Raw genomic sequence first — 22,387 nt, 5'->3', positions numbered from 1 at the left:
TCAGCGAGGGGCCAAACAACTTGCACATCCCCCACCCCCGCTAACACCGTACCCATACATGAACGATACGAATGACACTCTACATGTACAACGTGCCAGTGGGCACAGATGATCTATTTGACAGTCGGGGTGGGCAGTGGTGGCTGCGGGGCGGCGTCGGTGGCTTCGGCCGGCGGCGGTGGGAGCGGGGGGCTGAGCGGACCGCCGCCAATACTGCGCCGAATCGGGATCTTGGACCGTTGGCTCGGTGTCAGCTGGGGCGAGCTCGACACGGGGATGGCGGCAGCCGCAGCCGAGCGCTCGAGACTCGCTATCGCATCCTTGATCGACGACGAGCGGTGCATCTTGCGCTGCGGCGGGGCAGGAGCAGATTTCGGGGACTGCGGCAGCGTCGTCGTCGTCGACTGTGGACGGGTCGACTGGCGAGAAGACTGCCGACGCACGCTCGGTACCGGGCTTGCGGCCTCCGGCCGCGTGCTGACTCCAGTGCTGGTGGACGACGTGCGGCTGTGGCCTCCGCCTGGGCGGGGAATCCGGCTCGCGCGCGACGTCGGCGAGGTCACCGACTCGGGGCGCGGTGGCTGAGGCTGCGGTGGTGGCGTAACTGTGCCGTTGCGGTCGGGTGGCGCAACGGCCACGGCGCCGGGCTTGCTCGGCTCGAGGCTGACGGCACCCGGCTTGGAAGGGTCGCCGGGGCGCTCGGGCGACGGCGCCGGGCTGTCCTTGGCGTTGAACGGTCTCTGCACCCACGACGGCGCTGGACCCTTGTGCACCTTGCTCCATGGCAGTGGCGGCACAGGGCAGACGGTAGCGATACCTCTAACAGAAGAGTTTGGCGTCGAGCCCTGCGACACGGAGCGCTGGCTGCGGCGTGCCAGTGACCCCGAGGTGCTGCTGCGGGCTAGGCTTGCGCTCGATGATGATCTGCTGGCGCCGGACATGCCAGATGGTGCCGGCAGAGTCGATGAGCCGTCTCTCAGAATCTCGACTGCCTCGCTTCCCGTGTCCGTATCCGGAGCTTGGGAAGCATCTTCGTTACCCTCGACCACATCTGGCTCTTCCCCACCCTGCTCAACCTCCAACCCCTTGAAGCCGCGAATGCCATCGGGCGACGGCGACGTCTCCTCGATAATGGGCGTCGAGTCGAGCGCTCTCCGCCCCTCGGTAATAAGCCCCTGGAGTCTCTGCGCCATGACGTCGAGCCTCGCGTTCATTTCCTCGTCCTCCTCGTCCTCGTCGGCATCGGACCGCACAGATAGGTCGGGTGTCTCACGCGTGACGCTCAAGCTGTCCGGTGCTGTTGGTGCCGTCGTGCCAGAGGCCACTGAAACCGACGCCGAGGACGCCGACACTCGCTCAGGTCGCAGCGGCGACGCAGAGGTCGATGCGACAGCCACCAGATCCGCGATCGATGGGCGTTGGGGGCGTTTACGCCGCATCCGCGCTGGTCTGTAGCGTTTCACAGGGGTCGACGCCGTGCTTCGCGTTGTGGGTGACATGCTCGAGCGGCTCGACGAGTCACGGTGACCGCCATACGAGTGGGGGTGTGACCTTACGCTGCTATCCGCGAGCGACTCGTACGCGGGCGGCAGATCGTGGCTCGACACGGTCGGCGATTCTGGTGGCGGGCCACCACTGTCGTCTGGTCGACCCCAGTCAGACCAAATCCTGTAGGCGGTCCTAGTAGACATTAGCCCGAGCCGTCCGTCGCCAGGTCACCGTCCCGCGGTCCCGGTAAAACAGGGGAACTCACAATCCGACCGCTGCGCCAAAGACCGCCGCGTTGACAGCGGTCGACACGAGCCCGCCGCCCCAAGATCTGCTGGTCGGGAGCGCCGGCGGGCGTGACGAGGGGTCGTCTGCGCCGGCGGCGCCACGTAATGTCACTGGCTGTCAGTTGGCTGGACGCGTCGCTCGCGCCGCGCTGGACTCACATGACGGCTCGCCGTCGACGCCCGCGACCTTCCCCGGCGCCGTCGTCCCCTCTATAGAGGTCAACGGCCCCGTGCCGTTCGTGACGTGCCACTGGTCGCGTGTGCCGCCGCCGTTGGCCGAGTTGGCGCGCGATAAGCGCGGCGGGGAAGGCGGGAGCATGGCCGGCGTGCGGGCGCGCGGCGGTGTCGAGGCCGACGAGGCCGATGATAGCAGCCGTTGTCGCGCCGGCCACGCTGTGCGCCGCGATGGCCCGGCGTCGGGGGACGGGTGGAGCAGGTCGTCGATGGTGGATGCGGGCGGGGGAGTGCGACGCGACATTGACTGGCTGGCGCCGGCTCACGGTGAGCCGGTGTCCAGATGCTGGGTCAATCCACGACGGCGGCGACGAGCCCGCGTGCAGTCGACTCGGGCGGGCGAGAAGTCGAAGCTGTCGTGCGTGAGTAGTTGCAGCGCAGGCAAGGCAGAGAGAGAGAGAGAGGTCGATGGTCAGATCAGATGACGGGATGGTTGAACGGGGGATGATCACACAAAGACGCGGGGTTGAGATTCGAACAACAACAGACGCAACGCCGCCAACGGTTCGCGAGGTAACCGTCATCACTCCACACAAAGAAGACTTCAGAAGGATCAATAGAAGTGTACATGGTACACAATCGTATCATGCTGCACATGCATTGTGTACTTACAAAGGGATGAACAGGCAGTTATTGTGTCAACAAGAGGACAAGTGGCGCCACGAATTCGCGCGCCTATCACACCACACATTAGGCGTGCTCCCAGTGTCGTCATCGTGCGTCGCCCACTGCTGCGTCGTCGCTTGAGCTGTGCACTGCCCTCCTCGACGTCGACAGTCACCACGTCCCCATCTCACCATCACTCCTCACATCCCTCCTGCCCAATCCAACAGAGTAGACTGCTAGTCCTCTGCCCTCCCCTCCCCTCCCCTCTACCATGTCCGCCCCCGAAGTCTTCCAGCTCTCGCTCGGCCCGCTCACTGGCGTCGCCTTTGGCCCCGACCGCTCGCGTGGGTTTTGCTGTCTGTTCCAACCTACTAACTCTTCCCAGAGGTCGCCGTCTCGCCCAACAACAACGAGGTGCAGATCTACTCGCGCGGCTCTGGCGACTCGTGGGACCTGCAGACGACACTGGCCGAGGTGAGGCTCGAGGGTGGAGGTTAACCGAGCCACACTGACACCATCAGCACGACAAGCTCATCACGGCCATCTCGTGGGCGCCCCAGACCAACCGCATCGTCACCTGTTCGCAGGACCGTAACGCGTACGTCTGGACGCCGACGCCCACGGGCGAGTGGAAGCCTGCGCTCGTGCTCCTCCGCCTGAACCGCGCGGCCACCTGCGTCAAGTGGAGCCCCCGCGAGGACAAGTTTGCCGTCGGTTCCGGTGCGCGCGCCATTGCCGTCTGCTCGTTTGACGAGGAGAACAACTGGTGGGTGTCCAAGCACATCAAGAAGCCGCTCCGCTCGACTGTGCTCTCGATCGACTGGCACCCCAACAACGTGCTCCTCGCCGCCGGTACGACCGACGCCAAGGCGATCGTCTTCTCGGCCTTCATCAAGGGCATCGACTCCAAGCCCGAGGGCACTGTCTGGGGCGACCGCCTGCCGTTTAACACCATCTGTGGCGAGTTCAAGGCGCCCAACGGCGGCTGGGTGCACGATGTCGCCTTCTCGCCCTCGGGTAACGCCCTCGCCTACGTCAGCCACGACTCGGCCGTCAACGTCGTCTACCCCACGGGCGCTGGCGAGGCTCCCGTGCAGCTCACGGTCCGCACCCAGACGCTGCCGTACCTCACCCTCACCTGGACGGCCGAGGACCAGCTGATTGCTGCCGGCCACGACTGCCAGCCGACCGTGTTCGCCGGCACCGCCAACGGGTGGACCTTCTCGCACTCGCTCGACGACCCGTCGCAGTCGGGCTCGCGCGGCCTCACCCCCACGGCCACGGGCACGCCTCGTGCCGGTGCGCCCGGCCGCCTCAACAACGAGGCGTTCAACCTCTTCAAGCAGGCCGACTCGCGCGGCCAGGCCAAGCCAGCTCTTCCTGGCGGCCTCGGCTCGACGGCTGCGGGTGTCACCCCCGTCGGTGCCGACGGCAGCCTGCTCACTGTGCACCAGAACTCGATTACCTGGGTTGAGCCGTACGAGTGGGCGCAGAACGGTGACGTGGCAAAGGTCACGACTGCCGGCAAGGACGGCCGCCTCGTCATTTGGAACGTGGCGGGCAAGGGGCTCGCGAGCCGCATGGGCAGCCTCAACATCTAGGAGGTGTCCGAGTTGTAGCGCGGCGAGAAGCCGTAAAGCCAAAGCCAGTAATGCAAAAGCGTAAAGTGATTCTGCCCAGTGAATGGTGTACATCTCGTCTAGTGTTTTGCGTCTACTCTCTATTGCCAGCGCGGTTGACGGGCGGCTCGCTCGGGTCGTCATACAGAGGGGGGAAGTTCTTGAGCGGTTCTCTGCGTGTCGTCGTCAGCTGGCCCTTCTTTGCCCCACTCACGTCCTAGCCTCCCACACATCCTCCGAGCTCTCGCCGACGCGCCGCTTGGCCCACCACTCGGCCTTGCGCTTGATCCACAGCTGCCGCCGCGCTTCCGTGTCCTCGCCCTTGAGGCTCATGCAGTACTTGAAGTCTTCAAACTTGTACGTGCAGTCGTGCAGCTCGCCGTAGCGGTACATGTTGCGGAGTTGGGGCAGGAGGGCGTAGCACATGAGGAACTCGTCGCTGTGTGAGCGAGCGAGCGCGTCAGCGCGAGCGAGCGGGAAGAGGGGCCGAGGCGACGCGGCGGACCCGAGCCAGGCCCGCCGCCACGATACACTCACAACAAACGCATGCACCCCGGCACGTCCTCAAACTGCGGGTACTGCGCGCCCTGGTACGCCTCCTCCTGGGCCAGCGTCGCCTCGTAGCGGTTAAGGAGGTGCGGCGGGGCTGGGGCGGCAGAAGCTGCGGCGGCCGCGGGGTCGGCGGGTGCCGCTGTTGTGGTCGGTGCCGTTGACGCAGGTGTTGCTGGCACCGCCGGCGCCGGCGCTGCCACCGGCGCAGCCCCCTCCCCGGCTGTGCTTGGCCCCGCGTCGCCCGATCCGAAAATGTTCCAGCGCATAGTGATGGTGTTGATGATGGACTCGAACTCGCGCATCGCAGACATTTCGGGTCGACATTGGCAGCGACGGATGGCGGTTTCCCACGGTGGCGCCGAGTTCTGCGTCACACTCTGAAATGTTCAGCTGCGTCGAAGCCATCAACCGAGCTCGACCTTGCTCGTCAACAACACCCACACGGACACGGACATACCCACACCCACACCACAATGACAGCCACCCTCTCCCCCTCGGAGCGGAGCTACATCCTCACCGGCCTAACCCAGTCCCCCGCGACGCGGCTCGACGGCCGCGGCCTCCTCGAGCCGCGCGCCGTGCAGGTCAGCTATGGCGCTGCGCCCGCCGCCAACGGGAGCGCGCGCGTGCGCGTCGGCGAGACCGAGGTCGTCGCGGGCGTCGTGTTGGCCGTTGGGGACGCGGGGGCCAAGGGCAAGATCGAGGTGGACATGTGAGTGCGCGAGGTGCGCGAGCTGCTCGCTTGCGAGCGGCGCGGCGCGGCGAGGCGAGGCGAGCACTCTGGCATCGACAGAGGTGGAGAACACAGCGGCTGACTCTCCAGCACCCCCCAGGCGTACCCGCACGCCTCGTCCTCGGACCTGACGCAACAGTCGTCGTACTTTGCGACGCTCCTCAACGAGCACCTGCTCCCCACGATCCCGGCCCTGCGCATAAGCGACAAGAAGGCGTTCGTGCCGACGCTGCACCTGACCCTCATCTCGGCCGACGGCGGGGTGCTCGCGACGCTGGCGGCCGCGGCGCGCGCGGCGCTCGGCGACCTCGCCGTCCCGCGCACCAAGGAGATTGGGTGGGAGGGCGCCGTGAGCGACGAGAAGGACATGGCGGGCATCAAGGGCGCGGTCGGCGGCGCGAAGGGCAAGGGCCGCGCGCGTGCGCGTGGAGCCGACGACTGGGACCTCGAGGGCGGCGGCGAGGAGGCACCCTTGGACGGCCGCGACGAGCTGCCCGTCCTCGTCACGCTCTTCCTCGTCCCCGGTTCTGAGGTGGTGTTCGTCGACGCTACGCCCCAGGAGGAGGCAGCGTGCCCCACCCGCTTGCACGCCCTCGTCCGCCCCAATGGAAGGATATGCGGCGCACGGCTCGAGGGACAGGACGGTATCGACGCTGCGCGTGTGCGGCCCCTCTTCGAGGTGAGTGTTTGACTGTGACGCGACAACGTGGTGGTGGCCCCGCTAATCCTGCCAAGGAAGCCCAGCGCATCGGCATCGACCTCGCGGCCGCCCTCAACGCCGACCTCCCATGAAACTCCGCCACCATGTTGTAACACCTATGCATGCATCTTCTTTTTTCCTGCTTCTTCTTCTTCCGCATTATATGTCAGTGGCGCCTAGAGCGCAGCCATGCAGGGTGTGTGGGGGCAATGAACGTGTGGTTATGGTTTGCGTTTGTGTTTGTCGGCTCGTTGTCTCGGTGGCTCATTACAGCTCGTGGCTGGTCGTAGTGGTCTTTGGTGCGTCGTCGGTCTTCGTCGTGGTTGCGTCGACCTCGGCGGCCTCACCTGGCGTCTCAATGATCGTAGGCGGCGTGCTCGGTGTCGATGAAAGTGCCGCGCTGACCACGCGCGACCCGCCCGCTTCGTGTGCAGCCTCGCTCACCCATGCGTTAAGCAGCGTCGAGAGCATGCTCTCCCATCCCTCAGACTTCTTTGCCACCACGGACGGGTCAAAGTCGATCTGGGGGATGTCGCGACGGCGTGAGGGCGGCGCACTCGGCTGGATGCCACGCCGAGGCGATGTCTTCTTCTCGGTAGCCGGCGGCAGCACCGAGCTTGGCGTCGCAGGCATAACGAGGGGCAGGTTGTAGCGGTGGCGCAAGGCACTGCTTGTCAGACGTCTTCGCAGCATGCTCACTTACGCAGCCCATGGGGTCAGGTTGCCAATCAGCCGGAAGGTCCACTCGCGCGCCGCCTCCCCCTGCGGCGCCGAGGACACGGTCTCGTGAATATCTTCGTCTGGAATATCGCCCCAGGGACGTTTGGACGCTAAAACGTGAGAGTTGAACGCCTGGATCAGGAGGTAACCGTCACTCAGGCGGGCAAGGAGCGCCGAGGAGTCGGAAGCCGGCGGCAACAGCTTGACGTGCTCCTCGGAAAGGTGTGCAGCGATGAACGCGCGTGCTCGCTCTGTGCACTCGTCAGGACCATCCACCCCCACAGGCAGGGGCCGCACTTACCCAGCTCGGTGACATTGGTTTCACGGGCCCAAGCACCTGTCGGCCCCGCAGGCGCTCGCTCGCCACCAAACGCCCGCTCGACAGCGTCCGCCCACCTCGTGGCCGCCTCGCTGACCTTTCTGCTCTCGGCGCTCCATGCCGTGGGCGACACTGCCTTGTATCTGCGATCCTCTGACACGAGTCGGTCCTCCCACGGCTCCCGCGGACGGTCCTCGTTCTCGAGCTCCCGCGCGAGGTCGTTGACGTTGAAGTAGTCTTCATTGTCCGAGAAGTCGTCATATGGAAGGTCGCCGTTGCTGGAGGCAGGGCTGTAAAGGAGCTCCTTGGACGGCGACGACAGGCGGCGGTTGGGATAGCGCCTCGGAGAGTCAAAGGCGGGCGACGAATTGTCGCTGCGGTTCGGGGGCGATGTCGTAGTGTCTGCACCGTGAGTCACCGCCACTGGGGACTCGACCACTGTCGGGTCACCACCTCCATCGGGAATGACCACAAGCTTGGGAGGCTTGTCGTGTTGTAGACGGGTTCGCTCCTCGAGATGGCGTAGGTGCCCCAAGAGGTCGAGTGCCGCACGGCGAACGCGTGCGATAGGGTCAGGCGCAGCGACAACAGGCGGAGGGATGCTGCTGTGTCGCCCATCACTCGCACCCGAGACCACACGACGGGTCGCCTTGACCGCAGGGCGTGATGGGGTCGAGAACGTCGGCACGCCGGACCGGCCGGCGGGCCCAGACGCACGGCGCTGGCCAGTCGTGGGCACCAGGGCGAGGGCTAGAGTACGCACGCGTCGAACAGCACGCGCCGTCTCGACAAATGCGCCGCGGAGGTCCTCTGGTGGAATGCCAGGGCTAGATGGTGGACTGCCGCGGCCCGGGCCCCAGCGCTTGCGGATCGTCGCCACCAGCCGAGTCGCCTCTGCCGACGCTTCAGCCGCATTGACGCGAGCGAGCTGGACCTCCTTCCAAGGTCGGGGTTCTTGCAGGCGGTCGCGCCTGCCCTCCCCCTCGTCGTCCTCGAGCATGGCGGCAAGCGGCGATGAGCGGATACCGACACCGAGGCCGGCACGGTGCTCGACACGCGCACCGCCCCCCGAGAATTGAAGTTGGAGGTCGCGAATCGAGGGAAGCGCCTGTACGCTCTCGCGCTTCGCAGCACTCCTTGCCATGTGACGGTGATACTTGTGACGTAGGCCGCTCGGGGGTGGGCCAGCGGGCAGAGGGGTGAAGGCGCCCATACCGTCTGGAGCGTCGACGATGGAGCTTGCAGGCGTACTGTCGGTGTACGAGTCGTCCTCCTCGTACTCGTCAATGTCTTGGTCAAAGTCTGAGCCAGCGCCGTTCAGTTCCACTTCGACGCCCGAGCCGCGCTCAGACTCTTCTTCCTCGATTGCGACTACGGGTGGCAAGGGCGGGTGATTCGCTCCGGTCGCTGTAGTCACGTTGGTCGACGTTGCCGCCGCACCCGTTGGGTCGAAGCCGAGTGCAGAGGGTGGAGCTGCAGCACCTGCAGTTGCAATGGTGGTAGTGACATGGCTGGCGGCAGTGGTAGCCAATGCCGGCGTGGACGCCTCCACCGAGGAAGCCGCAGAGGGCTCGGGCGTAGGATCCATGCTGAAGGGTGGGGGTGCGATGTAGCGACGCCAGTGGCTTGGTGTGATGGAGATTTATAAGTGAGGAGGGGAGAGGGAAGGGGGGGTGAGGAGGAGGAGACTTGAAGGGGTCAATGTCCAAGTCTTCCTTTTTGATTTGCTTATGCCAAGCAGAGGTCCTGCCAGAGTCGGTTCTGTCGTGTATGAGGAGGAGGACCGACGGCGGCGGCAACGGCGGCAAGGACGGGATGGAGTGGTCGGGTTTGTGAGGAGTGGAATACCCTGTTTAAAGGTGTAACGGCGGGCTCAACACACGCACACACCACGAGCCACGAGCCAGGAGGCTAGGGAAATAATGGCGGCGGCAAGCGTGCGAGGAAGGGACAAGCGAGCCAGAGCTTGTTGCTGACAATGATTCTTGTTGCAAAGGAGACAGTTGAGATGGTGAGGGTTGTCGGTCCGTGTGAGCGCGTCGCCGTGGTTGTGCACCCCCCTATGGTCTGTGAGGCAACAGCAGCATGGCGAATGCACAACGAACAAACGAATGTAGCCGACATGCATCGACGACACATGCCCCATCCCAAACCTTGTGCGTCATTTCCACTTGCATAGATTGAGCGGCAACACGGACGCCGGGCAGCCAGCCAGCCATGCCAGCGCGCCAGCGCGCCAGCAGTTCCCGCTGCTGCCGCCGTCGCCGCTCGACGCGACAATGCAGCCAAGGACGCAAGGCCTGGACGCGACTGACAATCCGCCAACAGCCCTGTTCAGGGTCAAATCAAAAAGGCGCGCAGAACCAATAGGCGGGGCTTTATTACCGCAAATGCCCGACAATGTGTGGTGTTAGGCGTGCCACCATAGGCGTGCAAAATGCTGCACACTTCACAGTGCCACCACCTCCCACCACTCCGACTACGACCCACTCCCCCTCCCCAAGTCACCTTCCCTCCACTTCCAAAAGTCGCAAGCAAACAATCGTCCAGTCAAACAAATCCAACAATGGACGGTTACGGTGAGTAGCTTGCGGCACAGCTTCGTAGAGCACAGCTGACCACCCTCCCCGCAGACGCTCTTGACGCAGCCACGGCGTCATACACAGAGTCGCGTGGAGGCGATGACGGTGGGTTTATTATTGCGAACAAACGACCAAGGCACCTTTGCTAACTCGCTTTTGCCCAGACCGCTACCGCAGCCACCGCGACGACCGTGACAGGGAACGGCGCCACCGTGATGACCGCGAAGACAGGCACAGCCATCGCGATGATCGCGACCGCCGCGACCGGGACCGCGACTATGGACGAGACCGTGATCGCGAGCGAGACCGCGACCGTGACCGCGACTACCGCCGCGACGACAGGGACCGCTACGACCGCGGCGACAGGTACGACCGCGACCGCAGACGGGATCGCGGTGAGGACCGCTACGATCGTGGCGGCGACCGGTCAGACCCGTACGCTGCGCCGATGCGCGGCAGCTCCCCCCCTCGCAGGAGGCACGACGACCGTGGCGACTGGCGCCATGGTGGAGACGACTATGGAGGAAGAGGCGGCGGCGGCGGTGGTGGCCGCGGACGCCGGCGCGACTCGCCCCGCCGTTCCCCTACACCCCCGGGCACTCTTCCTCTCGAGGCTCGTCACGTCGAGACCTCGCTCTGGGACATTGCCCCTCCCCAGTTTGAGGGTATCAGCGCTTTGGAAGCCAAGATGACTGGTGGGTTTGGAGTGCCATGGGCAATACTGACTGCGTAGGCATGTTCACCTACGGCCCCGGACGTGTCCCCCCGCCCTTACACCTCGGCCTGCCCTCGTCGTTTGCGGCTGGCATGCTCAACCCCCTGCGACAGAGCAAGCGGTTGTACATCGGTGGTATCACCGAGACGATGACTGAGGACCAGCTCAAGACCCACTTCAACAACCTCATGCTCGAGAACAAGATTGGCGCTGAAGAGCCGGGAGACCCCGTGCAAACCGTCCAGGTCAACACGGAGAAGCAGTACGCGTTCATCGAGTTCCGCACGGGAGAGGAGGCTTCGGCCGCCATGCAGTTTGACGGTACCATGCTCGGCGACGTGGCGCTCCGGGTCAAGAGGCCCAAGGACTACGTCGGCATTGACCCCAGCCTTGGGTTCATGGGCGTGGGCGGCGACTCCAACAACAAGCTCTTTGTCGGCGGATTGCCTACCAACCTCACGAGCGAGCAGGTCATGGAGCTTCTCAAGTCGTTCGGCGAGCTCCGTACCTTCAACCTTGTCAAGGAAGGTAACGGCTCCGTGTCCAAGGGCTTTGCTTTCGTCGAGTACCTCGACCCGACTGTCACCGACATGGCAATCCAGGGTCTTCACGGCTTCCAGCTTGGTGACCGCGCCCTCGTTGTTCAGCGTGCAGCTACGACGGGTCGCGCTAGCGCCGCGCTGCCCAACGTTCCTGGAACCGCCGCGTTCCTCGCCCAGTCCAACATTCTTGAGAATGCCGACGCCGACGCTCCTCTCTCTCAGGTCATGCTCATGCTCAACATGGTTACTGCGGACGAGCTGTACGACGACCAGGAGTATGGAGAGATTCTTGAGGACATTCGCGACGAGTGCTCCAAGTATGGCGAGGTCAAGGGTGTGCGTATTCCCCGCCCCGTTCCCAAGAGCACCAAGTGGGAGCCGTCCGACAGCGCTGCCCAGACGGCCGAGAAGAACCGCAAGCTCGACGAGGAGAATGGTGTGGGCCGCGTGTATGTCATGTACGCCGACATTCCTTCCGCCGAAAAGGCAATGAAGGCGCTCGGTGGCCGTCAGTTTGGCGGCCGCACCATCCTCGTGGCCAGCGTCAGCGAGGAGGAGTTCCTCGGCCCCGCGCCACCACCTCCTCCCAGCCCGCCTCCCGCACCAGAAGACGAGGGCGGCGCTCCCCCTCCCCCGCCCCCGCCGCCTCCAGAGGAGGACCTTGACAAGACTGCGGCCGATGCCTTGAACGACATCTTGGGTTAGCGTAGTGTACACAAGAGGGTGCTGGCGTGACGAGTCGTGACATACATGCTCATGCAGACCAAAATGTTCTGCCGAAAGGCCAGCCACCGTGACAGGTGGCATCAGGCTAGCCCCGACGCCGTTACAGAGTGTTCTGCAAACTTTACTCCGGCAATGTTATCTTTGCTGCTGCAGCCAAATGCTATGCATTGTTGTGACGGGCCCCGTGTGCGGGGTACCTACAAGTGCTCAAGGGTACCCATGCAGTGTTCTCCAGGTATTTATGCAATATTAAGAATTAGCGGATTAACGATAGGTGGTCCGGGAATTGCAATGCTACTTCTTGCTGACACTTGACGACGACGACGACGGCTCGGCGACTCCTCCTACCCTCTCTGTCCCTCTCTCTCTCTCTCTCTCTTCTCTTATCCAAGCGTGTGCACTGGGCACGGCGTGGGGGTCTACCTCGAAAGCGAGGTTCTACTTTGCGCCGCCATTGACGAGGCGAGCGGCAGCGGCCGAGCCGCCAAGTGGGGGGTGGAGCTGGTCGTAGTTCCTTGGCCGCCTGAAGAGGAGGACGTGCTGAAACTTGTTAGCTGGGCAAGGGGCAAAGTAAAGTTACCGGTTCCTGAGAGTGTCAACAATGCCCAAGCATAACATAACAACAACAAGCAAGACTCACAGGCTCGTGGCGCATGTACATCTCCCAGCCGGGTGACTGGCGGATGCCGAGTCCGCGCCAGACCTCCTCGGCGAGAATGCCGGGCGGGACAAACTTGGCCAGGGGCTTTGGCAGCTGACGAGAGGTGTCAGCCATGAGACAAGTGGGCGTGCGCGGTGTGTGGCTGAGCACACGTCGCAACTCACAATGACATGACTGCGAGGGAGACGCGGCGTTAGCACGGGGGGGTTCAGAGGGTTGTTGTTGTCGAGACGCACCGGTACTCCCACTCGTCATCTGTAAAGTCAGCCTTTGTTCTCCTGCACGGGGCGCCTCGCGGCGGCGCCGCTGCCGGCGCCTCGTCCTCGTCCACCACTCACCAGAGTAACGGTTGCTGTAGTTGATCTTCTCGTGGTACTGCTCGATGGCACGGCGCTTCTCGTCGGGGTTGTACGACTTTGCGGGCTTGGACATGGTGATGTAGGTGTGTAGGGGGTGATGTGTTTTGTTTGTTTGTTTTGTTGGGCCGGGGCCAGTGTCCTATTGTCTGTGGGTATGGGTATGGGTAATGCGGTGAGGCTGACAACGTTAGCCCAGGCGCCGGAGAAGGAGCTGGAGAGAGAGGAAGGATGGGCAAGCAGTCACCAGCTGCCATGGGCCTTGGTCATGTCGACTCACTTACCAGGTGCCTGTTGTTTGTGAGGAATGCGGGGCTGAGTTTTCGACAGATGCAAGCGGGAGGAGGAGATGGGGGAGACGACAAAGCCAGGGAGGAGACGGAGGAGGGGGAGGGGTAGAGGGGGGCTAAGTGATATGCGATGTGTGGTTTGCGTTTGTTGTAGATTGTAACGTTGAGGGAGATGAGGAGAGGATGGGTCGTGTGTGTGTGGTCGTCGGTGGTGTTTGCGGCTGCCGCACGGTGCACCCAGTGTTTGTGTTCAAGCCACTCGGCTCGCCCCCTTGCCAAATGCGGGGAAATTGTGTGGGGTAGAGTTGCTCCCGCTAATACGGCTGTTGGGATGAAAGATACATTAGGAAACGGGGTAATCGTTTCGGCTTGCGGCGGCAAATGGTGCATGTTGGGTGGGTGGGTGGGTGGGTGGCAGAGATTGGCTGACAGGATGTTGCGTAAGCAGGCAGGGCTGCTTGTTGGAACGGCAGCATGATCTGACGGAGACAACCGATAGCGCGATAGCCCTTGGGCCTCGTTGTTGTCGTTGTCGCATTGTCGCGTTGTCACTGTCGTCGTACGCCGTGGCCGTAAATGGAACAAGAGAAAAGGAAGAAACAGGGCATAGTCGGCGTTGGGACGACCTCATCGGCACTCACACCAAAGTAGTGGCCCTCAAACCATCACATGCCCTCATCCTGTCGTCAACGTCAACAAGGCAGCAGTTTGAGTTACGCAGCGAGGGTGAGTGACGAGAGGTTTGGAGTTTGGCTAGTGGTGCTGCATCCTGGGCCAGGCCAGGTCATCGGCGGTCGCTTCAGCGTCGGCCTCGGCACGTGCATGGAGCGGACCGAGGTGGAGTCAAACGTGTGCGGTGGTGTGGGAGTGGTGGGCGAGGAGCTCGGCGTGGGCGACCACGATGTTGCCACTGTCTGCGGCGGCCCCGTCGTCAACAACAACAACGATTACTGCCATCGCCAGTGTTGTGGTGACTGACTGTCACTCCTCGTCGTGCCTTTTCAAAAGTATCCAAGGTAGCATGCTCGGTGGTCGGCCGTGTGTTGGTCGCCGTTGTCGAGCGAGCAACCTGAAACGCGGCCCCCTGCGCAAGAAAGTGACCCGGCACCTCCCCCTCCCCCCTCCCCAGGCACGTTGGCGTGGTGGGTGGCAGACCGCGTCGAGGCCGCCGCCAGCAGAGTAAATGCAACGCGCTAGGGCTATTTTCCGCGAGTTGCACCCTTTGCGCCCTTTACTCCGGGATGCCAACGCGCCAACGCCCCCAATCTGGGCGCCATGGATACCTGCTGTAATCGTCCCGTCCAAGGCGTCGGATGGCGGGCTGCGCATACCCAGAAACGACGACGGGCCGCGATCACACACAAGCAACCCTGGTAGACCTCTTGCAGCTTGCAAGCAAAGCAGCACAGGCTGGGCCAGAGCTGCTGCTGCTGCTGCTCACCACTGCTACGTGAAGTGCACCCCCCCCCCCCCCAAATCCTCCGGTGCTTTGCCCCTCCTCCGGCCCCGCCCAGTCCCAGGCGCCTGGAAACTCGCAGTTGGCTCACCCCTTGTACGTTACTATTTGAGGGATCCCGTCCAGGCTAGCCTCGGCGCCTCGGCGCGTGCTGATCACAGATACAGGGGTAGAGTGGGCTAGTAGGCAGGCAGGGCGCAGAAGCAAGCGTACAGCCGAAACACTGCACCTGCGCCCGCCCTCACGCGCCGCACACACGCCCACACACACGACCTGGGTGCAGGCTGCAGGTTGCAGGGTGACCGCCCGCGTACGTGCATCCTTGACGGCACTACCCCTGGGTGCTGCTTCACTGCACCTCCCTCCTTTGGCCCGCACCACTCACGCGCGTCAACGGCGGCGCAGGCGGCGGCGACGGCGGCGTGCCCATCCTTCTCTCTTGTCGTCGCTTCCTGCTGCAGTGTTTTGTCCTCACCCTCGTTGTTGCTTCTTTTCTTGGTTGTGCACCGTCTTAAGGGGGAAACGACATTGTGTGTCTGCTCCCATCCTTCACTCCTTTCTCTCTCTCCCTCTCTCTCCGTCTCTGGTCACAAACCACCACCCCACCCTCCTTTTACATAGGCCCTCTGGTTCGCAGGCGAACGACGGCACAAACACGTCTTTCTAGTCGTACCCCTCTGCCCCCTCCCTCCCTCCTCCCCCTGGTACTTTTCCCCACGACACGCACAATGGTCGCCGTCGCGCTTCTCGCGGCTCTGGCCGGCGCGTCGACTGCCGCCGCCGCCTTCACGCCCCCCGGTTACCCAGCCGGACCCGACATCTTCGGCGTCACTTCGCCCACCCTCGACCCGCCGTACAACACGAACGACGGCTGGCCAGGCACCCCGAGCGACCACTTCATCCTCTCGTGGGTCGGCACGACTGTTGTTGCGCGCGTGGACCCAATCGTCGACCCGGGCAAGGTCGGTGGCCATGTCCACAACATTGTCGGGGCGTCCAACTTTAGGAGTGAGTCGCCCGTGGCGGTGCCGCCCAAGCCAACCAGGCACACACGACGCGCACAGACAATCTAACAAGACACACAGGCGTCCTCAACACTCCCGACGAGCAGCAGCAGAGCGCATGCTCGTCGACCATTGTCGCGGGCGACCGCTCCAACTACTGGACTCCGTGAGTTTGGACTCCAACACCTGGTGCTGCACGTACTCAGACCCCCAGCACCATCTACTTTATCAACGAGAACGGCAAGTTTGAGGCTACTACCACCATGAGCCGCATCTACTACCACATGCCCGGATACAACACGCAGCCGTTCCCTCAGGGTATGCGCATTGTCAGCGGCGTTGCGATGGAGAGGAACACGTCCGAGTTTAGGAATGTTGGTATCTCGCTCGGCTGCGGCGAGCAGGGCACGGGCGCGTGGCTGCCCAACGGCACCACCTTCCCCAATGGCTGCCGCGAGATGACCTCGAGCATCAACTTCCCCTCGTGCGGCTGGGCCAACCAGTCGCTCGACTCGTGGGACCACTTTTCGCATCTCACGTGGCCCGTCTTCGCCGGTGGCGGCCGCACGTATCTCAACAACTGGGCCGGCTCCTTCTGCCCTCCGTCCCACCCGATCAAGTACCCCCAGATCATGCTTCAGACCCTTTCCAAGCTCAACGACAACCAGCTCAAGCGCTGGCGCCCCAACGAGGTCAACCTCATTCTTTCCAACGGTGACGAGACTGGCAACACTTTCCACGGTGACTTTGTTTCGGGCTGGGACATGGAGCTCCTGTCGCAGACCATCGCCCAGTGTGGCAACACCAACGGCCCAGGCACAGACTTCTCCACTTGCGCTCCCCTCAACAGTCCGCTCAACAACAAGACGGCCGCCTTCGCCTGTCGCCACCAGGGTATGATCCCTGACGAGGAAGTTGGCTTCTACCGCCCTCTCGACAACCTTCCCGGCTGCAACCCCCGCTGGCCTCTGAACGGGGGTGACAAGAAGCCAACAGACTGCCCCTGGTACACTGAGGACCCGGGATGGTCCGCGCCCAACGTCTACTGGACTGACGACACCCACATCGAGACCATCATCCCGCTTGCTGTCAACCTCCCCGCTGGTGCCACCATGACCCTCGACGGGCTCAAGCAGTACCCGCCGACGGTTGGTCTGAACGGCAAGATTGGTCCCTGGGGCCAGGACCCGGCCATCGGCAACCCCGGTACCGTGCTCGTCGGCAGTGCTGCCGACGTCGCCAACAACCTCAAGGCCTCGCAGGCGCCCAACAAGCATGACAGCGTCTTTGGCATGAGCGACACGACCCCCTTCATCGGCGTTGAGCCTCCCTGCATCTGCCCGCTCTACCAGACCAACATGAACAACTGGAACAACGGCCAGAACCCTCGCCCCGGAGCTCTTCCCGCCAGCAAGGTCATGCCCGTCTGTGGTTCCGTCAACAAGAATGGCAACGGCGTTCCCAAGACGGGTTACATCAATGGCCCCGCCCCCATCGTTACGGCGACTCCCAACAACCCGCCGCCGTGGAACTACAACATGGCTGTCGGTCTCGGTGCCTACCCCGGTGGCCCTGACGGTAACGAACCCGGCTGGCCCCTCTGGCGCGACGGCAACAAGCAACTCTCGACTACCGGCCGCTGGTGGTGGGACAGCCCCGACAACTCGACTGGCCTCGTCTCCAACACTGGCAGTGGTTCTGCCCCCGGCCCCATTGGTCCCAACCCAAGCGGCAATGCGTCAACTCCCACTCCCACGACTTCGTCGGTTTCGTCGGGATCAGGCACCCCTGTTGCCTCTGGCTCGCCTGTGGCCTCGGGATCATCCGTCACTTCGAGCTCTGCCTCCGCTTCTCACTCGGGCGTCGTTGCTGGAAACCTCGCTGCCCTCCCCAGTGACCCTGCTGTGAAGGCTCTCGCCGCCGGCCCTAGCTTGAACGGCTCGTACTCTGAGCCCTCGGCTTCTGCCAGCGGATCGTCCGTCTCCAGTGCTCAGGCCACTATCGCCAAGGCTGACCCCACGACGGCTACTCCAGACTCTTATGGCGCTGGAGCTGCCGGTGGTGCGGGCACCAGCTCGTCTTCGGCATCCACCCCCGGCGCTGGTGCCCCCACTGGTGCCCCTGTTGCTGCCTCCCCCTCGCTCGCTTCGTCCTCTGCCACGGCTTCGGCCAGTGGCGTGCCCGTTGGAGCGCCGCACTTCAACCCTGCCACCCCGACCTCGCAGGGTAGCAAGCCCAAGAAGTGCCGGCCCAAGAACAAGGCCAAGAGGAACGGCGCGCCCGTCGCGAACCCTGTTCGCCGCTCGCGCCACCGTGTCTAATTCATTTCGTTTCATCTGCGCACTAGATCGTGCCTGCACACACATGTCTTCGTTCTATAGTTCGTCTGGGCCGTGCCCTTAGCTCGTCCTGGAGATGACATTTCTTTTGTTTTATTAGCTGCAAGGAGGCGAGGGTGGTTCATTGGCCGACGTGCATGCGGATGTCTTCAGCAGTGCAACTGATGTTTTGCCTCTCCGCTCGAACGAGAAGTGCCACACTACCTGATGGTCACGTGACCAACTTTTTCTAATACCCCAAATAGTCGCCATATCCTAATAGATTTAGTGCATTTTCTAATTACCGCCAAAAGCAGCCTGCTTGGCCGTCGAGTGTTGCCAAGATTAACACACCAGGTCGCTCAGACGACTTCTTTCATCAACACCCACTTGTTCTCTACAACAACGAATCCGTCACCGTCACCGATAGCACTGCACAAGCCGTGCAAGAATCTAGAGGCGACACCTACCCATACCCGTATCACGCTCGGCAGACCTCGGCACGAGCGCAAAAGCGACCAGGCACACGAGCCTCCACACCACCACCTTCTCCCCGAGCCCTCCACCTTCATCTCTGCGCGTTTGTCGCCACCGTTAGCCTACATCGTAGCACTATGGACGTGACGGCGCTCACTAGCCTGGTGAAGGAGCTGAATGACGCCAATGCCGCTGGCAAGACCGAGGTGAGCGTTGTGTTCCTCACGCGTTTGAGTTGCCCGGCTTTGTTGACACCCATGTAGGACGTCATTGGCCTCCTCAAGAAGCTCAAGACGGATGTGCAGCCCACCGAGGAGCTCCTGAGGGTGAGTGGGGTTGTGTGTCTATCGTGTAGGATCACTGGGGGGCGTGTGCCGCCCCGATGCGCGGCGGACTTGTGTGCTCGCTGCTGTGTGCTGACTGCTTAGACATCCCGTGTCGGTGTCGCCGTCGGCAAGCTACGAAAGCATGCCACTCCCGGCGTGAGCTCGCTCGCGCAGGAGATTGTCAAGCTGTGGAAGGACGCGGTGGACGAGAGCAAGCGCAAGCGGAAACGCGACGAGGAGAGCAAGGAGGACGAGGGCGGAGCGGCTGCCGGTGGCGACGCCGTCAAGCGCGTCAAGGCCGAGGCGTCGGCACCCGCATCTGCCAGTGGGGCAAGTACTCCTGGCACGCCGGACGGCAAGGAGAAGGCCAAGTCGCCGCCTCCGCTGAGCACAATCGACACGACGCGCACCAAGCCGCGTACGGCCAAGGACGACGGCGTGGACAAGACACTGCGGTCGGACAAGACCGAGTACGCGAGCGAGGAGGTGCGCGATCGCTGTGTCGTCATGATCTACGACGCGCTGGCGAGCGACAGCAATGCGCGTGAGTGGGCGTTGACGCGGGTGTGTGCATGGGGCATGGGAGCTGATGATTGCAGAAACCAAGGTCCTTTCGGAGCGCGCGATAGCCATCGAGCGTGAAGCGCTCAAGCTCATGAAGTTCTCGACGGGCAACGACTACCGCGGCAGTGGGTGTTGATGTGATGAGTTGTAACTGACCCATCCCAGAGATGCGCTCCCTCTTCCTCAACCTCAAGGACAAGGGCAACCCTGGCCTCCGTAACGAGATTGTTCTCGGCGCCGTGTCGGCGGACAAGGTCGTCAGAATGACCAAGGAGGTGCGTGGGACCGTGAGACGGAGGGGAGTGGAGCTGACAATGCCCAGGAGATGGCTTCGGAAAGTGTCCGCCTTAAGAACGAGAAGATTGCCGAGCACAACCTGTTCAAGGCCAAGGCGGTCGGCGTAACCCAGGTGGGTGGAGGCGCAGTCTTACCGCACACACAGCCGAAAAGCTGACAATCCAAAGGCCGAAACCGACGCGTTCAAGTGCTCAAGGTGTAACCAGAGGAAGTGCACCTACTACCAGATGCAGACTCGTTCTGCAGACGAGCCGATGACGGTGAGTAGTAGACCCGGTGCACGCCCGGCACGCCCCGTGATGACATGCGCTGACGCACCGTAGACCTTTGTCACGTACGTAGGGAGGAGGACTGACCTGCCAGAATATATGCTGACCCTTTGTTTCTCCCTGTTTGCTCGACGCCACCTCGTGTTGCGGAAAATAGTTGCACGGTGAGTGCAGTGTCACAACGGCCGGGACGTGCAATGCTGACGGTCCGAGAATTGTGGCAACCGCTGGAAGTTTAGTTAAGCGCTGGGGCATGCCGGCTGTCTGGTTGGGCTGGCGAAGCCCTGGTGCGGAGCGCGGTGACGCCGTGGCTGTGACTGGAGGAGCGCGGCGCGGGGCAACGGCAACGGCGTCGGCGTCGACGAGGCTGATTACATGCTACGTGATAGAGTATAGCCTGGCTAGGTTGTGTTATCATGCATGTTTACCCGTGACACGGAAGTGGACCCGTGTTTGCTGGGTTGTAATGGGCCGTCGTGGTGGGTTACCGGGTAACAGGACAGTCAGTGTCTTGATTTGAATGTGTCAGCGGGTCAAGTTTCTATTACTAAACGCGGGTTTTCGGCCGTCGGGTGTATTATGTCAATTCCCACTTCTACGGCCTGGCCCCGCCCGACCAGGTTGCGTGCTGGCAGCTGAGCCATCTGGCGCAATCTCGTCGTCCTCTGCGTGTCGACGCCGCCGCCGCCTCCGCTGCTGCACTGCACGCACGACTTTCAACACGTAAAAAGTCTCCATCATCACCAACATTCTCTCTTTCCCTTCCTCCAAAACACAACCACCATACTCCGCCACCTCATCGCACCCACCCGGGCCCGTCTCCCCTCGCCGCGCCAGCTCCACCCAGTCCGCCGCGCCGCCCACCGCTCTCTGCACACCAGCACACCCTCGGCCCACCCCACCGCCGCCTCCGTCCCAGCCCACCTCGCAGCCACTTCCACCGGCGACCAGCTCCGCAAGAACCCAGCACTCAAGATGGCTCCCCTCCCCGTCCCCTCGATCCGCGTCCCCGCAAAGTCGGGCGTCAAGTCGGCCAAGAAGCACTCGCAGGCCGTCATCATCGGCTCTGGACCTGCCGGCCACACGGCAGCCATCTACCTCGCCCGTGCCAACCTCACGCCCGTGCTCTACGAGGGCATGCTTGCTAATGGGTGAGTTGAGTTTGGAGTGATGGCGGCGACGCTGGTGGTGAGGGCGAGGCTAGCGCCGGTATCGCCCGCCGCACCACTGCGCCGCCGCTGCTCGGCCGACCTGCCCGAAACACGCGACGCACTATCGCCTAGACACCGCTAACACTCGCAGCTTCGCCCCAGGAGGCCAGCTTACCACCACGACCGATGTCGAGAACTTCCCCGGATTCCCCGAGGGCGTTACTGGCCCCGAGATGATGGACAAGTTCCGTGCCCAGTCGTGAGTGTAGTGTGGTGTGCGATGTGGTCAGTTGCTGACAATATCAGCGAGCGCTTCGGCACCGAGATCATCACCGAGACCATTGCCAAGGTCGACCTCTCGTCCCGTCCCTTCAAGTACTGGACTGAGGGTGAGGAGGAGGAGGCCGACTTTTTGACTGCCGACACGTGAGTAGACGCCGATCTGCAATCAAAAGAGGTTCTGATCCTGACGCCCACAGCATCATCATTGCCACCGGTGCCTCGGCAAAGCGCCTCTTCCTCCCCGGCGAGGACACGTACTGGCAGAGCGGTATCTCGGCGTGTGCCGTCTGTGACGGTGCCGTTCCCATCTTCCGCAACAAGGCCCTTGCCGTCATTGGCGGTGGTGACTCGGCTGCCGAGGAGGCCATGTACCTGACAAAGTACGGCTCGCACGTCTACGTTCTCGTTCGCCGTGGCGAGCTCCGTGCCTCCAAGATCATGGCCAAGCGTCTCCTCGCCCACCCCAAGGTCACTGTCCTCTGGCACACTGTTGCCACCGAGTGCCTCGGTGACGGCGAGCTGTTGCAATCGCTCAAGCTCCAGAACGTCCAGACTGGCGAGTCGTCCGAGCTCCCCGTCAACGGCCTCTTCTACGCCATTGGCCACGAGCCTGCTACTGCCCTCATCAAGGGCCAGGTTGCCACCGACGAGGACGGCTACATCATCACTGTCCCCGGTACTGCCCAGACCTCGGTCGCTGGTGTCTTTGCTGCCGGTGACGTCCAGGACAAGCGCTACCGCCAGGCCATCACCTCGGCTGGTTCGGGCTGCATGGCCGGCCTCGAGGCTGAGCGCCTCCTCGCCGAGGAGGAGGAGGACGCCGACGTCGTTGCCGCCGAGAAGAAGGCCGCTGCCAACGGCAACGGCCACTAAACTTATAGACTTAGATCGGCGATTTTGTGTGATGTATAGTCATGTAGGCTTGCCTTGGTGCGTGGGTACGCGGTGGGGTGCGCGCGCTTGTACTGTCTCGGACCTCGCATCGTTGCAAGTGAGCCGCAGGGCCGGTCTTACGTTGCCTGCACTGTGCACTGCAGCTTGTTTGCTCGTTGATGCGAATGCGCCGTGATTGTTCAGCACTGGTGGGTCTGACGACCGCGGCTGTACGCCGAA

General features: G+C 63.0%; 9 protein-coding genes across 10 annotated transcripts; 5 read left to right on the top strand and 4 right to left on the bottom strand.

The window, feature by feature from the left end:
- Positions 1 to 113: 113 nt before the first annotated feature.
- Positions 114 to 2,430, bottom strand: LOC62_06G008373 (uncharacterized protein; the record flags this gene model as incomplete). Its single annotated transcript, XM_062774901.1, has 3 exons — positions 1,935 to 2,430; positions 1,754 to 1,886; positions 114 to 1,680 (listed from the first exon to the last, which is right to left on the bottom strand). The coding sequence occupies exons 1-3, from the start codon at positions 2,251 to 2,253 to the stop codon at positions 114 to 116; spliced, it is 2,019 nt and encodes a 672-aa protein (XP_062630885.1). The 5' UTR covers positions 2,254 to 2,430.
- Positions 2,431 to 2,803: 373 nt separating this feature from the next.
- arc1 (Actin-related protein 2/3 complex subunit 1) lies at positions 2,804 to 4,285 on the top strand. The gene is made up of 3 exons (XM_062774900.1): positions 2,804 to 2,959; positions 3,001 to 3,089; positions 3,137 to 4,285. The coding sequence occupies exons 1-3, from the start codon at positions 2,887 to 2,889 to the stop codon at positions 4,214 to 4,216; spliced, it is 1,242 nt and encodes a 413-aa protein (XP_062630884.1). The 5' UTR covers positions 2,804 to 2,886; the 3' UTR covers positions 4,217 to 4,285.
- A 23-nt stretch (positions 4,286 to 4,308) lies between these two features.
- Positions 4,309 to 5,052, bottom strand: SPAC227.17c (putative protein; the record flags this gene model as incomplete). Its single annotated transcript, XM_062774899.1, has 3 exons — positions 4,309 to 4,407; positions 4,449 to 4,673; positions 4,772 to 5,052. The coding sequence occupies 3 exons, from the start codon at positions 5,050 to 5,052 to the stop codon at positions 4,329 to 4,331; spliced, it is 585 nt and encodes a 194-aa protein (XP_062630883.1). The 3' UTR covers positions 4,309 to 4,328.
- A 155-nt stretch (positions 5,053 to 5,207) lies between these two features.
- EXOSC7 (Exosome complex component RRP42) lies at positions 5,208 to 6,340 on the top strand. The gene is made up of 3 exons (XM_062774898.1): positions 5,208 to 5,498; positions 5,610 to 6,198; positions 6,255 to 6,340. The coding sequence occupies exons 1-3, from the start codon at positions 5,260 to 5,262 to the stop codon at positions 6,309 to 6,311; spliced, it is 885 nt and encodes a 294-aa protein (XP_062630882.1). The 5' UTR covers positions 5,208 to 5,259; the 3' UTR covers positions 6,312 to 6,340.
- Positions 6,325 to 9,073, bottom strand: LOC62_06G008369 (uncharacterized protein). The gene is made up of 3 exons (XM_062774897.1): positions 7,241 to 9,073; positions 6,923 to 7,190; positions 6,325 to 6,886 (listed from the first exon to the last, which is right to left on the bottom strand). Exons 1-3 carry the CDS (start codon positions 8,844 to 8,846, stop codon positions 6,487 to 6,489), a joined length of 2,274 nt encoding a protein of 757 aa, XP_062630881.1. The 5' UTR covers positions 8,847 to 9,073; the 3' UTR covers positions 6,325 to 6,486.
- Positions 9,074 to 9,756: 683 nt separating this feature from the next.
- U2af50 (Splicing factor U2AF subunit) lies at positions 9,757 to 12,006 on the top strand. The gene is made up of 4 exons (XM_062774896.1): positions 9,757 to 9,837; positions 9,892 to 9,945; positions 10,005 to 10,535; positions 10,574 to 12,006. Exons 1-4 carry the CDS (start codon positions 9,825 to 9,827, stop codon positions 11,800 to 11,802), a joined length of 1,827 nt encoding a protein of 608 aa, XP_062630880.1. The 5' UTR covers positions 9,757 to 9,824; the 3' UTR covers positions 11,803 to 12,006.
- A 255-nt stretch (positions 12,007 to 12,261) lies between these two features.
- CKS1_1 (Cyclin-dependent kinases regulatory subunit) lies at positions 12,262 to 12,916 on the bottom strand (the record flags this gene model as incomplete). Its single annotated transcript, XM_062774895.1, has 4 exons — positions 12,262 to 12,363; positions 12,464 to 12,626; positions 12,721 to 12,739; positions 12,823 to 12,916. The coding sequence occupies 4 exons, from the start codon at positions 12,914 to 12,916 to the stop codon at positions 12,262 to 12,264; spliced, it is 378 nt and encodes a 125-aa protein (XP_062630879.1).
- Positions 12,917 to 14,980: 2,064 nt separating this feature from the next.
- On the top strand, positions 14,981 to 17,911 carry LOC62_06G008366 (uncharacterized protein; the record flags this gene model as incomplete). The annotated part of the gene is made up of 3 exons (XM_062774894.1): positions 14,981 to 15,594; positions 15,672 to 15,756; positions 15,805 to 17,911. The coding sequence occupies exons 1-3, from the start codon at positions 15,315 to 15,317 to the stop codon at positions 17,909 to 17,911; spliced, it is 2,472 nt and encodes an 823-aa protein (XP_062630878.1). The 5' UTR covers positions 14,981 to 15,314.
- Positions 17,912 to 18,297: 386 nt separating this feature from the next.
- On the top strand, positions 18,298 to 22,199 carry TRR1_1 (Thioredoxin reductase). 2 transcript variants are annotated; one of them, XM_062774892.1, is made up of 13 exons: positions 18,298 to 18,591; positions 18,649 to 18,711; positions 18,814 to 19,255; positions 19,311 to 19,400; positions 19,441 to 19,562; positions 19,598 to 19,684; positions 19,740 to 19,832; positions 19,896 to 20,005; positions 20,055 to 20,128; positions 20,773 to 20,992; positions 21,144 to 21,251; positions 21,299 to 21,418; positions 21,472 to 22,199. In XM_062774892.1, exons 1-13 carry the CDS (start codon positions 18,523 to 18,525, stop codon positions 22,145 to 22,147), a joined length of 2,274 nt encoding a protein of 757 aa, XP_062630876.1. In that variant the 5' UTR covers positions 18,298 to 18,522; the 3' UTR covers positions 22,148 to 22,199. The 2 variants fall into 2 exon arrangements, with proteins under 2 accessions (XP_062630876.1, XP_062630877.1); XM_062774893.1 differs by lacking the exons at positions 19,896 to 20,005; positions 20,055 to 20,128 and having other exon boundaries at positions 19,740 to 19,839.
- The last annotated feature ends 188 nt before the right edge of the window (positions 22,200 to 22,387 follow it).

This window comes from Vanrija pseudolonga, chromosome 6 (assembly GCF_020906515.1).
Source record: "Vanrija pseudolonga chromosome 6, complete sequence".
Taxonomy (NCBI): domain Eukaryota; kingdom Fungi; phylum Basidiomycota; class Tremellomycetes; order Trichosporonales; family Trichosporonaceae; genus Vanrija; species Vanrija pseudolonga.
Note: the sequence above shows the minus strand (reverse complement) of the source record. Positions and strands in the feature narration are given on the sequence as shown.